Raw genomic sequence first — 14,665 nt, 5'->3', positions numbered from 1 at the left:
GCATAAAATAATTTATATAATTTATTTATATTATATTTTAATCAGACTGACATTAAACCGTACTATCCACACTTTACGTTTTTCTTAATTACAAAGTTTTTGTGTTTACCTTTATTTATAAGCAATATAAATTTAACAAAGTCTAAACAGCATGTATGTTGTTGCTGCTGCTGAGGAAATTAATCACATCTGGTTACTGAATGTGACTGTAACATCACCGAGCTCAGGGGCGGGAAACCCATCGCTCGCGCGTCTGAATGAAAGAGCGCCGGCTTTGCTTTGAATATGGTGTTTACTGCAGAGGAGTAATTCTAACACATTCACCCTTTATGGTGCAACTGGCAACCCGGCCTGTTAGTTAAGAGGGCTGTGTTCCGATCGGTAAGTAGTTTGTGAGAAGTAGACTACACAGGGAGCAGGAAGCACACTTTAAAGTACACTGCGGCTCGGACAGCAGCAATCGGCTCTCCACTGCTCTTCCTGTGATATCCCGGATGTGAAGACCTGCATTTTATTACCTGAATTTGTAAGATTGAAAAATAATGAAGATTGTATTTTTAACACTTGAAAATATTTTTGAACTGCAGTTTAGTAACTTGAATCTTTTTGCATTGAATTTTAAATGCTTGAATTACATTTTCACTTGAAATATACAACCACAATAAATTGCAGTGGCAAAAATTTCAAACATTGTAAATGCTCTAAGGATTTTTTTCAATTCAGATCAAATTGCAATGCAAAAAAATTCAAACATATTTATTGCAACACGTTTTTTTCAGTTCATGTAATTCAACCTGCTATTTTGCTTTGAGGAATTTTGGCACTAATATACTTCCATACCATCCACTGATATGGATACAATAGTGATGCTAATCTACTCGGTCTTCTCCATTTGGCCACAGGTTCTGCTGTGGTTCCACATCACATCTTATGTCATCTGGAGCAATACACCTAGGAAAGAATCTTCTGGCATTCCTGATCCATCCCTGGAAATCCTCTGCTGATATGTCCAGGCATCCAGCATTCATTGCATCTAGGAAGGAACATTTGATCATGTGGATGATAGTCGTAAACCTTCCACCGCCATGAGGAAAATAATTCCTCTATGGGGTTGAGGAATGGGGAGTAAGGTGGGAGGAAAAGTGACTCCATTCTGGGATGGGCCGCAAACCACTCGGTGACTGCACGGGAGTGGTGAAATGCCACATTGTCCCATACAATTATAAATGTTGGCTGATTCCTTCTCTCCGCATCCCTTTCCTCACCTAGCACAACCCTTCCACAGAGTAACACCTGCGTAGATGTTGATCTACAGTACAATGAGAATTTGCTGTGGCTGGTTAAACTGCATTTTTAGATTTAAAATATGTTTCAATAAAATATTGCTGTTGAATTTTGCTGTCGTATTCAGTTTTGCATTATTTTATTGTTTTGAACATAAGTTTAACAGTTTTGAAAACAGTATGTAAGCACATGCAAAATGTCCTGTACGTACAAAGATTTTTGGCAATTGTTGTGTCTGAGTGAGAAAAGAATTCATGAAATTTGAGAGATGTAGTCACTGAATGCATTTTATGCCAAAACAATGATAACTGATCCTCAGTTTAGCCCACATAGACTTCTGTTGTGCTCACTGTGTAAAGAGTTTTGCAAAAGTGACCTAAGTATTAAGAAATGTGTTCTAGCATCTGTAAAAAACTGTAAAATAATCAAGCTACCTGTTGGTTCCTGTATATCTGTTTGTGTACATTGATGGGGTTTGGTTGATGTGGTGACGTGGACTAACTACTGGGGCAAAAAAAACTAAACCAATAATAATACATTTTTATGTATTTAGTAAATAAAGCAATACCTGATTCTTAAATATAATGTGGCGTGGGCGGGGTTTGAGTGACAACCATCATGCTCTGCGGGAGGGGTTGTTATGTGTTCACCGTGTTGGGGAAAGGTGTTTGGGGTAGTGGCTTCGGCCAGGTTGTGTGTGTGCGTAGGTACATGTCTGTTTTAATTAGTGTGGATGTGTTTTGGCAATTAGTGAATGTGCTGTTTTGTGCTGGTGCTGAATAAAGTACTCCCAGCCATTTGCATTGGGCAGCAAGGAAGCTCACTCGTCTCTCCAAGTTCCTTCTTAGCGGGAAAAACGCTACAATAATATGAGATTGAACCACAAGATGACACAGTTACAGAAGTGCTTTGAGTGCTTTAACACATGTTAGTACAAATAGATCAGCGTCATGAAACCTGTTTAGGAAGGGTTTGTCCATGTTATCAAGGTACATTAACAACAGTCTTATTAAATTCTCTCTAAGATTTTGTACTAAAAATGTGAGAGTCGGAGCACTGCTTAGAGCCTTCTCCAGCACATCCCAAAGATTCTCCATGGGATTAAGGTCTAGACTCTGTGGTGACCAACCCATGTGTGTAAATGGTATCTCATTCTCCCTGAACTGCTCTTGGTGTTGCTGTCATGCACACTCAAGACGCGACCGGCACTAGGACTTGCTTTCTTACTGAGTGTGTGTTTATAGGACGCGGGTTAGATTGTGTCTTTCCCTTACTTCCCAATCGTAAGAGTCCTTAAACTAAACAGCATGATTATCCTGCCTATTCGTGTCACTCCGCGTTTGGGTTTACCATTCACGCTACACAGGGCTAACCGCTAAAGCTACGTCTTCTGGTCACCTCAGGTTAGTTCTTGACAGTTGCATCCTGGAATACGACGCGCGCCATCAGGGGAAAAGAAACCCTCCATAGATGTTATACTCTGGTGATTCAGTACATTGAGGTGGTCAACTTCATTTTATTGCCACATAACGTTACTGAGTCTAGACCTGAGTAACTGATCAACCCCAGATCATAACACTGTCTCCAGAGGCTTGTACAGTGGACATTATGCTCCAAATCGCTATCGCTCCAAAGTCCAGTCTTTATGATCCCTAACAAACTGAAGCCTTTTTTCTGATGAGTCCCAATAACAAGTGGTTTTCTTATGGACACACCGCTGTTTAGTCCCAATCCTGTGAGTTCTCATCATACTTTGTTTGTTAAGTTAGGTTTATCCTTTATTTGTTACATATACATTACTGCGTAGTGAAATTCTTTCTTCATATATCCCAGCCATGATACTGCACCCCTGGAGCAGCCAGGGTTAAGGGTCTTGCTCAAGGCCCCAACAGTGGCACCCTGGTGGAGCTGGGATGTGTGTGTGTGTGTGTGTGTGTGTGTGTGTGTGTGTGTGTGTGTGTGTGTGTGTGTAAATGCTCTTACTGTCACAATTAAACATAGCTGTGAGTTCTACTGTACTTTTCTTTAGGATCTGATTAAACTAAGTGTTTAAGTGATCTCCCATTCACCACCTTTCCTCCTTGAAGATGAAGGGTTACCACTATCCTTACAGCGTTGCATAATGTGTTTAACCCAATTTTAGTAGTTTCAGAAATTCAGTTGTTTTCTTTGCTTGATGCATGACAATAATATGACCCTTTTAAAACAGAAGAATATTTTTGCCACATCCACAGGATACAGTATGTGTTTTGACATGACTGAAAAGCTCCTCACTACATCGGTTAGGGTTAAATAGTTAATTATCCATTAAAAGGATCTTAAATATTTGCTTAGTTGAATCTATGTGGTGACTCTTTTTGGACCAGGCAGTGTGTTTGATGAGCTCAAAGTAGAATAAATAGTCATTATGGCATATGCAACAGTTTTATTTGTTTTTTACTAAAAACTGAATTTGGCCAGGGATGCTCCAACCTGTAGCTGGGTTTCTGTTTTTTTTTTTTTTTCTTTAATTATTATTCTTGTTATTCTTAACCCAGGTAAAAGATAATAATACAGTAGTGTGCCTATAAAATGTAACCATATGAGCTTAACATTTTCTATGTATAGAGCGAGTGAGTAATGAGTGTGTCACTGTGTGTATTCTAATGTCTGATAGGAGATTGGTGGTGAGATGAAAAAAAAAGCCAGAGATAAAACAAGATAGTCCAAAGTTCAGTTTTATGGCTTGTAGAACGGAAATGAACACATTGTAACTATTAAATAAATTAAAAAAAATGTCTTTATCTCCAGATCTTTACAGGTAAACTCCTTCATTAATCTTTAATAAGTAAGGTCCTAGTTGTAGTCCAGGAGATAAAACACAAAAACAACACATAAAAAATCCACACAAACAGAAGCCTGAGACACCAAAACCCATCGTAAACCATAATGCATAGATATGGATCTTTATCAGCTGATTGGTGCTTTATGACTTAATTACAGTCTTAATGAGAACGTCAGATTAATATGATGATTTGTTGATTAATTCTAGTTATTATAATAAAAGAAAACAGTAGACTAGTTTATAAAGTGAATGTGAATGCTCTCGCGTAACTCATTAATGCTTTCCTAGACAAAAAAACAGAGATTTTGTACCATTAAATGGTAGATGAAAATTAGCTCTTTGTGTCAGCAATAATTCTGTTTGGAAAGAAAATTAGATCAAGTTTCTTGGTTGGGAAAAACTCCTCATGACATCTTCAGAAGAACGGTTGGATTTCCAGTGGCTAGCTAACCCCAGTACCATTTATTGATGTTTTTAAATACTCTGTAGCCCTGGTAGCTTCTTATATAATTACAACTTCGGCAAGCATGTTCAAGACCAAAAAATGAACCTTCAGCAATAAATTGTTTTCTCCAGTTGAAGTACTGCTCATACTTCTCCTGGTTCTGGTCCAGAAATGTGAGATATTCTGCCAGTTTTTGAGGAGATTCGAAATCGTCCACATGAATGAATGAATCTGCTGGAATGAACTCTTCATAGTTGTCCCTGGGTGGCCCAATAACCACAGGAACGGTGCCCACATTCATAGGATTAAACAGCTTCTCAGTAAAGTAGTCCTGGTAGATGGAGTTCTCGAACGATAAGTAGAATTTACAGCTTTGTAAAATCTTGCTGTAATCATTATCGCTGACGTACCTGTTGAAGTGTCTGCCGTAAGCCTCTACTTTAATGTGCTGGCTGAGTTCATTAAAATATTTTACTCTCCTAAAGTTGGGGTTCCAATTACTGACGATCCAGCAGACGATTTTATCTTTTGGTGGTATTTCAAAGGTTTTATCTTTTCCCGTTGTTTTTCTGATTCTTCCATAAGGCACCCAGACATCAGAATCTCTCCGATAATTTGATGTCAAATTAAATGCATCATCTAGCCAGTTTTGTCTGCCTGAATTATCAGGAGACTCCATGTTCATCCACACCCACTTCTGATATGGAGGTCTCGGCTTGCTTAGCAGGTTTGCGATATCACCACCGATATCTCTGTGATGAAACAGAACACCATCGGCTTTGTCATATTGGCTTCTGTCATCTGTAATCTGACATCCTGAAATACCAAACTTTGGGCTACAGGCCTTTACATCAAATTTAAATCCAAATGGCCAGGTCCAGATTAACATGATGATGTCATTGTCATGATTCTCCTGGATTTCTTCCCCTGCAGGTGGTTTAGTGACTGGTAATTGTGGTAATTGCGGCTTTACCAAAGTGTAGTTGTGGGTACCCGTGGTGTTTATAAGATGGGTAAAGTTTTCCATTAATGCACTGAGGCACTCTTCTGAGCAGACTTCTTGTGTTTTGACTGGAGAATTTGGACATGATAACCAGCTGATAGTGGGCTTGTAGTAAGTGTAAAATACTCCTCCGAAACAAAAAAGCAGAAAGAGTGGCAGCACTAGGTGCTGAAAAGATGCTACTGAAGGGTTGGATGTCATCTTTCACCTGTTAGAGAAGAGAGAAAAAATAAAAAATAAACCTCAGTTAATTTCATAGTCACCAACTCTTACACCCTCATTGGTTACTTTATCCTGTATACAGGTCATGGGGGGTCTGGAGCCTATCCAGGAAATTTAAGGCACGAAAAAAGGTATCACATAATATTTGATATTGCATGTAGAATTTTAATGATATTGCACACTGGATATATATATATATATATATATATATATATATATATATATATATATATATATATATATATATATTGCACATGATTTTCTGCTACAGAAAATTTCTGCTACTGCTACAGACCGAGTTACACCCCTTCATGGAGAGAGTGTTCCTTGAAGGCAATGTCCTCTTTCAGCAGGATAATGCGCCCTGACACACTGCACCCACTGTTCAGAAACGATTTAAAGAACAAGAGAAAAAAACTGAGGTCTGACTCCGCCTCCAAATTCTCCAGAATCTCCAGAGTTCTCCAAAATCTCAGATTCCGATTAAGCGTCTGTGGGATGTACAGGAGAAAAAGTCTGATCAATGGAGCTTCCACCTCACGGCTTACAGGACTGACGATTTAGTCTCAGGTACCACACACACCTTCAGGGGGTAGTTGAGTCCAGGCCTCATGGTTCTGGGCTGTTTTGGTGGTACAAGTGGAACACAAATTGACTGTAATGTCATGGCTGAGCGATGCTTACCCAGACATACAAGCCACTAAAATGTGTTATATCTCTTTGGCGACCATTGACAGCAAGCGACGGAGCTCATAAACGTGTCGAGCTCAAACTGTAAATACTGATATGTATTTATTCTTCATTTTCTTCTCTCCTTCAATGATGATACTTCATTAACTGCGCTTTCTCCATTCAGTATAATTATTATTATTAGTAGTAGTAGTAGTGCTCTGAATTTAATATAATTGTTATTATTAATATTATTGTAACGCACCCGCGCATGTGCAAAAAGACGAAGTACAACTAATAATACAAAAATGTATGATATGTTAGCCTAAAACAATATTGTTTTATTGTGTTTATACACCAAACAATAAACACTGCCTTTTGCAAAGTCAAAGCAGATATGAGCAGATTTATCGATAAAACAACAGACATGAAATGAAACAAACACAAAAATATGTACTACTCTCTGAATACAATGCAACAGCACGTAGAATCCCCGGGCTTTGACTGTAGTACTGTAGTAGTACACCATGGGTGAACACGATGATTTAAGAATTTAATTAAACATGAATATAAGTGGCATTTTAATTCAAATCCAACATTTTAATGGTTAGTGATTGTTGCAGACATTTACATTTGGCTTGTACAGGCTACTTTACACTGATCAGCAGTCGGTAACCAGCAGATCATCTGTAATAATAATAATCTGTAACCAGCAGATCAAAGGAACAGTTATCGGCTTTGACACGTAGCTTCTGAGTTTGGAGGCCGGGGTTGGTTGGTTGATTGAAAGCACGTTTGAAGGAGAAGATAACGTCACAAACATACACACAAACTCTCCATGCATACACACCTACAGTATGCGACGCGCGCGTGGACACACACAAACTCTCTGTGCACACACACACACGCACACGCACACACAATCTCTCAGTGCAGATACACTGTGCAGAGAAAAACCGAACAACAGGTCTTCACTTTGTAATACACCTGGCCATTAATAAAAATGAATATTTAGGCCTATAAAGATGCTTTAAAATCCATCTAAAATTCCTTCATTGGCGTGTATAACCCCGCAGCTCGCACTGTCATAAACACGTGTGATTTATTGATAAAAATGCAGACATAACCTTTTCCAACATGCCAGCGCGGTCCGATGTGAGCCGATTTATTCAAGTCATAATTAAAGAATATATAGAGAGATAAATAACGTAGAGAAAGCATAATGCGACTGTCCATACAGTAATTAAAATAAAAAAGTGTATATTTTTTTATAAAATACAATATTGTTTCCAATGCTAAAGCAAACATGATTTTGCTTTAGTCTATTTTCTGAATACAACGTGACACTCAGAACCCCCAGTTACTGTAATCCCTCTTCCCACCTTTCATTTACGATAGGTGTGAAGTTATCAAACCAGTTTAGCTGCTGGGGGAATTCACAGAATAAATATTCTATATTTAATAAAACTGTATTAAAACAAAATTGTGTATTTTCCTTATTTAATATCGCCTCCGGAATATTGTTGTCCAAACGTTGTATGTATATGGAAAACAGTGAAACAGTGAAGCACAAACAGAAAGGACGAATAAAGGAATGTACGAAACATTAACACCTTTACCGTGTTCAAATGAATGAAGAGTTACTGCATTATGTTTCAAGACATCCTTAATTTACATTTTTTTTTTACTAATTATATTGTTCGGGGGTGCGGTGTGAAGGTCCGCACCAAGAGATGTTTAACTGATTATAAGAGTCCTGACGCAGGGCTTTAGAGGGGGTCAGTGAAATAGGAGTTGTTGTGAGAGCTTATGACAGACACGGGAAGACATTTCCGTTTGGAGATAGCGTGGGATTATTAATTAATAAACTTAAAAGGAAACCAAAAGAAAACTGAAAACACAATATAACCAGAGCTCCGCCGTCTACGCGAGAACGGACGGGATTCTGGAAACTAAAACTAAACTAAACTAAACTAAAACTAAACAGAAGTGTCTCACTTTCTCGCCTGTGTCTTAGACAGACAGAGGCTACATACATATCCACAAATACTTTAACAACGTACACTTATCACAAATTGCATTTTATATGAAAGTCACATATGGGACGCGCGCACAAACACATACTTATATAATATATATTTACATACAAACACATACTGTATACACATAAAAACATAATATATTCAGTAAATTTGTGAATTAGACTCAAAGTAATTATGAAGTCTGATTTGATTGGTACCATTAAACATTTTATTTCTATATATTCTATGTTTTGCTGGCGAAATACATTTTAGGCAGAGACGTCTGCTCGGTCTTATTTAATAGTTTTAAACCCCTCTGGTTTGATAACTTTACACCTACATCAAAGGGGATAAGTTGTATATACTGTACAACACGCGTTTATCAGCCTTTTGATAAAAAACAGCCTTGGTCAAATAATGAATGAAATAATTTTTTATTTCTGAAGACAAACAGCTAAAAACATGATTATTCTTATTCTAAAAAGCCCGAAGCACTTCGTGTCCATAAAAGAATATTATATATATATATATATATATATATATATATATATATATATATATATATATATTGTTTATTCATGTCTTCTGATGATGGCGACACATTTTAAGGTTTTAAATAAGATATGTTGGCATATTCACGAATCAGGACATTCGCATAGTTAACACTATCAGATAGCATACTATCAGGAAATTAAATTAATTTCAAGACCATTTAATCAGAGGCATTGTCATGTCTTTCATTGTTTTGTTTCTGTTTAGACATTACAAAATCTATATAAGAAACTTTGGCTATATAAGAAAGCAAGAATTTGGGCATCTCATTTCATCATTATGAAAATAACATGAAGCACATATACACATGTTCATTATGAAATATCTGTTGTAAAACAAAATAAAATTCATATTTACTTGGAAACAAAATTGTTTTAGGTCAGTGGTTCTCAAAGTGTGTGGCGCCCCACTAGTGGGGAATACAGACATGACAGGTGGGGTGCAATGAACGGTAGGGAATTAGTGGAAAATAATAGGAAAGTACCTATTCTAATTCATGCTTTTCTTTATTGACAATAAAGATCGGACACTCGAAACTAAACAATCACACGCAAAGAAATGGATCATTAATACAAGTAAATTAAAATAACATCAGAGAAAAAGTGGAACCATAGCGCAACAATAACGAATTAACGTCGGCATGTTAATTCCAGAGAAACAATATATAAGGAAACATTCGGTATTATATATGTCATTTCATTTAGTCCAATGTGTATGCTGATGTTTCTGTATTTTTGTTAAAAATTTATATTTTATCAGGCAGTACTAGTCTGGCATTTCTAGTTTCCAGTGTGGCAACAAAGTTGCTTTTTGATCCTTCAGGCGCTGAACAGAAGGGAAGATACCTATTTATTTAGCCAAGCATTTTTATAAATAGATTTGCCATAGGTAAAGGAGCAGATCTGGGGGACTCATGGACGTAGAGTATTATGGTGAACTGGTATGTTTGGATGCTGTCTTCCTCACTCTCATTGATCACTCAGGTTTGCTGACGGTGAGGTGATTGTTTGCTTTACATCTCAGTTCCCCCTCATGTTTGTGTTTCCTTCTGGCTCTCCCTTTTAGTTATGATGTCATAGTTAGTCCTGCCGGAGTCTCTGCTTGCACTCTACAGTAAATATACATTCACATTATACATTGTGTGACTGTGACCATACCTAACTGCCATCTCTCCTCTTCTTCTCTTTCCCCCCCGTCTTTCTCTTTCCTCTCTCCTCCTGTCCCCCCCTTTCACTCTTTCTCTCTCTCTCTGTCGAGCTACACATGTCGTTCCTGAGCTGCCAGTGATCCAGACTCCCTCTGCCCTCCGGACCTGTCTGACCCATCCTGGTGCCCCGCTTCTGGCTGAAGATCTCGTCACATGGATGCCCCGTGTGTCTCTCTGGGATGCGTCTGGTGTCTGGGAATGATTCTCTCTACCTAGAAAATGGTTCTGGCCTTGACTGGTGTTGGCAACTGTTTCTCTGGGGACTTGACAGTTCGATAGTTCATGACTGGAACTTCTTACAAGTCTACCTGGGTCTTCAATAACTACCTGGACTCCATATTAACATCAATTAACATCAGCTATTATAGCTGAACTGCCTCCCACCCCACACACTGTATAAATGCAGATCATTTACTGCTTTCTGTTTCACCCAGATGAGGATGGGTTCCCTGTTGAGTCTGGTTCCTCTCGAGGTTTCTTCCTATTACCATCTCAGGGAGTTTTTCCTTGCCACTGTCGCCCTCGGCTTGCTCACCAGGGACAAACTAACCATTTTGATTCATACAAATTCACATTTCATACAAACTTAAATAATTCTTTTGTCTGTGTAAAGCTGCTTTGCGGCAATGAAAATTGCTAAAAGCGCTATACAAATAAAATTGAATTGAATTGAATATCAATATCGTTCTACGCTTTTTGTTAGTGTGCGGCATTTTGCGATGATCCCTAAATCATTCGTTGTGCCGTAGAGAATAATGGTGTTTATGCTTTTAAACATGTATAATTTAAGGCGGATGGAGCTTAAAGACAATGTAGAGAGGAAATATATGTGGGTATCTTATTCGCGGGTTTATTTACACAGCTATTGAATTCGGAGATGCGAACATCAAACTAACTTTACCGCGGACACAAACAGGTGTTATGCGCTAAAATGCCCCCCCCCCTGCCACGGATTGCCCCCCTACATAATCTCTATCAATTATTATATTAGGACATGCATTCAAAGGTTTATTATTATCAAAGATATTATTACTATTATAATTAACCCTAGGCACGTGACAGCCGTCGAGACGATTAATACAAATCCCCAAAATGATTATTTTATGGCACATTTATTTTGCAGGGGTTTGTCAATGTACAAATAACAAATTATTTATCACAAATGACACTAAATAAATATTGTTTGTGGTAAAAAATTACAGGAAACGATTTTTATTATAAAATAAGCAATATAAAAATATACATGTATATGAAAAAATATATAATTTATATATTTTTCCTCCTATACAACATTTTTTATATTGCTTACTTTATAATTAAATTCATTTGTTATAATTTGTCATTTGTAAACCATAAACCTATGAATTTATGTTCTTATATATTATTTGAAAGAGATTGTGTGTGTGTGGGGGGGGTGGGGGTGGGGGGGGTCCATTTTAGACCATAACACAGTAGCGTACTGTATGTAGTGAGCATAATGACATCAGTGGATACATTTGTTACATGGACCACAAAAAAGCAGGTGATTCAGCATCATCAGCCTAATCAACCAAAAATCCAGCCGAAAGGAAAACATGATGAATGATGATGAAATGATGAAGCCTACTGTATGATGCGCTTGGATTCATGGTGGGGATGGTGGGGGCAGAGGAGAGACCTGTGTGTGTTTTGTGTCTTAAACCGCTGGCAGCAGACAGCATGAGACCAAACAAAGTAGGAAGACACTTAGAGACAACACACCCCAGTCACGTTAATAAGCCACTTCTTTGAAAGAAAGCTCTAGATAAGTGACGAAGTAAGCCTGTTATAACAATTGCACGTGTATTTTAGCTGTTTTGAACTTGGTGTTATTTGATCTTATTGGTTTAGAAATTGATATTTCAATAAATAGTACACTTGGCCGTTTCGTTATCATTTTGTTGACAAGTGGGGCTTAAAAATTCGCCCACCGCCTTAAGTGGGGAACGACAGAAAATGTTTGAGAACCACTGTATTAGGTTAACTACACAATTCTTCGTTGTACTTGGTCCGGCTTTTAGATAAAGTCCTTCCATGCGCCATCTGGCAGATATTCAGTGAAGCACAAAACATTTATTTAAATTTCAGAATGTTGCTTGCAGCAAGTCGCGGCACGCCGCGCGCCAAATTGGTTCATCTCGCGGGAAAACACATGCATTCTAATGGCCAGGTCTGTGGCGCACTATTTAGTAAATATAGGATGAATTGATGATTTATTTCACAGTTTCGCAGCTGACTTATCAGACATGTTGCATGAATGAAATAATGCCTGGCCTAAACACACTCTGAGCTGACTCTGTTTGATCAACTCTATTCCACTAAGCCGAATTTGCCGCCGACCCTTCCTGACATCTCCCAATTTGAAGTCGTTGCGGTTAGTACCAATTCTGTTAATTTGTTCAAATGAAGCAACCCCACATTGAGCCGGTAACAATTTTTTTTTAAATAGCAAAGTGTTAGATACATGATAATGTCTCAATAGTAAGCAATTAGGATTTTAAGAATGTTATACCAAGCCCTAAAGAACTGATAACAAAACCGTACTGTCATTACCAAAACAAAGCAGAAATTACAACAACGCTAGTGACTATTACAAACTATGTACAGTTACAGGTGTTAACGACATGATACTGACCTCATACTGTCCCGTTAATGCATAAACACTGTCCTATATACACTGGGCGAATGGAACATACTGTACATCAAATGCCCAGCTATTTAATGACAGTGAGCTGAAGGAGGGCAGAGAGGTTGATACTATTAACTTTCCCCCAGCAGAACCCATGTCTAGTGATGACAAGGCCAGCCTCATTTCATCTGCTGCGATGACACTTTCACCTTAAGGACTTATTTGATGAAGCCCTACAGTAGACATGGATTAAAGGATGAAGATGCATCAAAGTAGATTCGGAAGCAAATTCGGCTGAGTTTAAACAACGCAGCACCAAAAATGTAAAATTTGATTAGAGTGTTTGAATCACCTGGGATGGTCTAAAAGACTAAAAATGTTTTGGAGATTAATTACATTTTTATCTACTCTGAAAAGTTCTGACAATTTGCCCGTTTGTACAATTAAACTTAGCTACAGTGTCTGATAGATCTTTCTGAATTGTTTTAATGAACCGTCTTAAGTTTAAAGTGAGGGACAGCAGACGCTACCGCTGGCAACCAGAGAGACAAAGAGAGAGACACAGTGTGTGTGTGTGTGTGTGTGTGTGTGCGTGTGTGTGTGTGTGTGTGTCATGTCTATTTGTTATATTAAAATCCAAAAAATTATTAGAATCTTTTGGTTGTGGGGCAACAAAAGTGTCCTGGTGAGCCATAGGGAGCATTACCATAAAAGGAATGAGGAAGTACAACACAATGGACCTACTGTATGATTCACACTCAATGACAGAAAACTCAAACACACACTTTGTTGCTTTTTTTTTTTTTTTTAAAGCTGACCCTTGCTCTGGGCTTTTTTTTCATGATGTGCCTAATGTTAAAAACTTTTATTTAAAGTTTAACTACTGCATCATCTCATTATACATCTGAACAGATGAGGACCTTGCCTTAGGGTCCAACAGGGCCAACTTGAAGGTCATGGGGTCTAAACCTGGGCCTTTCTGAACTGTAGTCCAATGCCTTAAGCACTGATCCTGACCCTACTGAGCGAACCCTTCCCTACTAAACACTTTCCTTCATGAAGCCTTGGTAAAGGTAAATGTGCTGGTCCTGACCATTTAGAGATATTTTTTTTGCTGCAAGATTGCTGCAGATTTTAGTGCATCATCATTTCTTTTTTAATTCTTTTAAGAAATTTTATCCTTAATGTGTAGAAATCAGCATTTGTAACAAATACTTTTACAATAGCAGTAACACTATGCTGTTTCCTCAATCTGTACTGCTGCTCAGACAAAATAGTCCTAGGGTTAGGGTTCGAGGATGTAGAAAGGTTTTTATCTGATTCCTCACAACAAATTTGTATTTTAAAGAGAGCGTCTTCCTTGAACAAGACACAGGGATAGAAACATAATTGTGGACGTAACCTGTAGTCCGAGTGAAATAAGAGCGAACGCGACTCCAAACAGAGACGGAGAAGACGCTTACCTCGCTGCGTCAGGATGTCCACTGGCAGAGGCTGAAGGACAGATTGAACACACTCCTCTTCCACATCTGCAAGTTAGAGTGAGATATTGTTAGCTGTGTCATAAGGCTTGGTAGTAATGAGTAACGTATTGACTCAGGAACACTCCGGCGCTCCAGCAGCCGTGACATGCTGACGTCACGACTGCTCACCTGGGTTGGGTTCAATTTGTAAGTAAAACCAAATGCAAATGATCCAGATGATTGGAAAATGCAGATGTAAACATTTACACCTGCGCGCAGTGAGCAGAGATGAACCAGAAGCTGATACTCACGGGTACGAGACGTTTAA

At 38.2% G+C, this 14,665-nt stretch overlaps 1 protein-coding gene across 2 annotated transcripts; it reads right to left on the bottom strand.

Annotated features, from left to right (window-relative positions):
• Nucleotides 1-4,390: 4,390 nt before the first annotated feature.
• LOC128542929 (4-galactosyl-N-acetylglucosaminide 3-alpha-L-fucosyltransferase 9-like) lies at nt 4,391-14,665 on the bottom strand. 2 transcript variants are annotated; one of them, XM_053513136.1, is made up of 3 exons: nt 14,649-14,665; nt 14,338-14,403; nt 4,391-5,764 (listed from the first exon to the last, which is right to left on the bottom strand). In XM_053513136.1, the coding sequence occupies exon 3, from the start codon at nt 5,755-5,757 to the stop codon at nt 4,555-4,557; it is 1,203 nt and encodes a 400-aa protein (XP_053369111.1). In that variant the 5' UTR covers nt 5,758-5,764; nt 14,338-14,403; nt 14,649-14,665; the 3' UTR covers nt 4,391-4,554. The 2 variants fall into 2 exon arrangements, with proteins under 2 accessions (XP_053369111.1, XP_053369102.1); XM_053513127.1 differs by lacking the exon at nt 14,649-14,665 and having other exon boundaries at nt 14,338-14,584.

Source organism: Clarias gariepinus, chromosome 2 (assembly GCF_024256425.1).
Source record: "Clarias gariepinus isolate MV-2021 ecotype Netherlands chromosome 2, CGAR_prim_01v2, whole genome shotgun sequence".
Classification (NCBI taxonomy): domain Eukaryota; kingdom Metazoa; phylum Chordata; class Actinopteri; order Siluriformes; family Clariidae; genus Clarias; species Clarias gariepinus.
The sequence above is the reverse complement of the archived record's forward strand: the minus strand, read 5'-3'. Positions and strand labels throughout refer to the sequence as shown.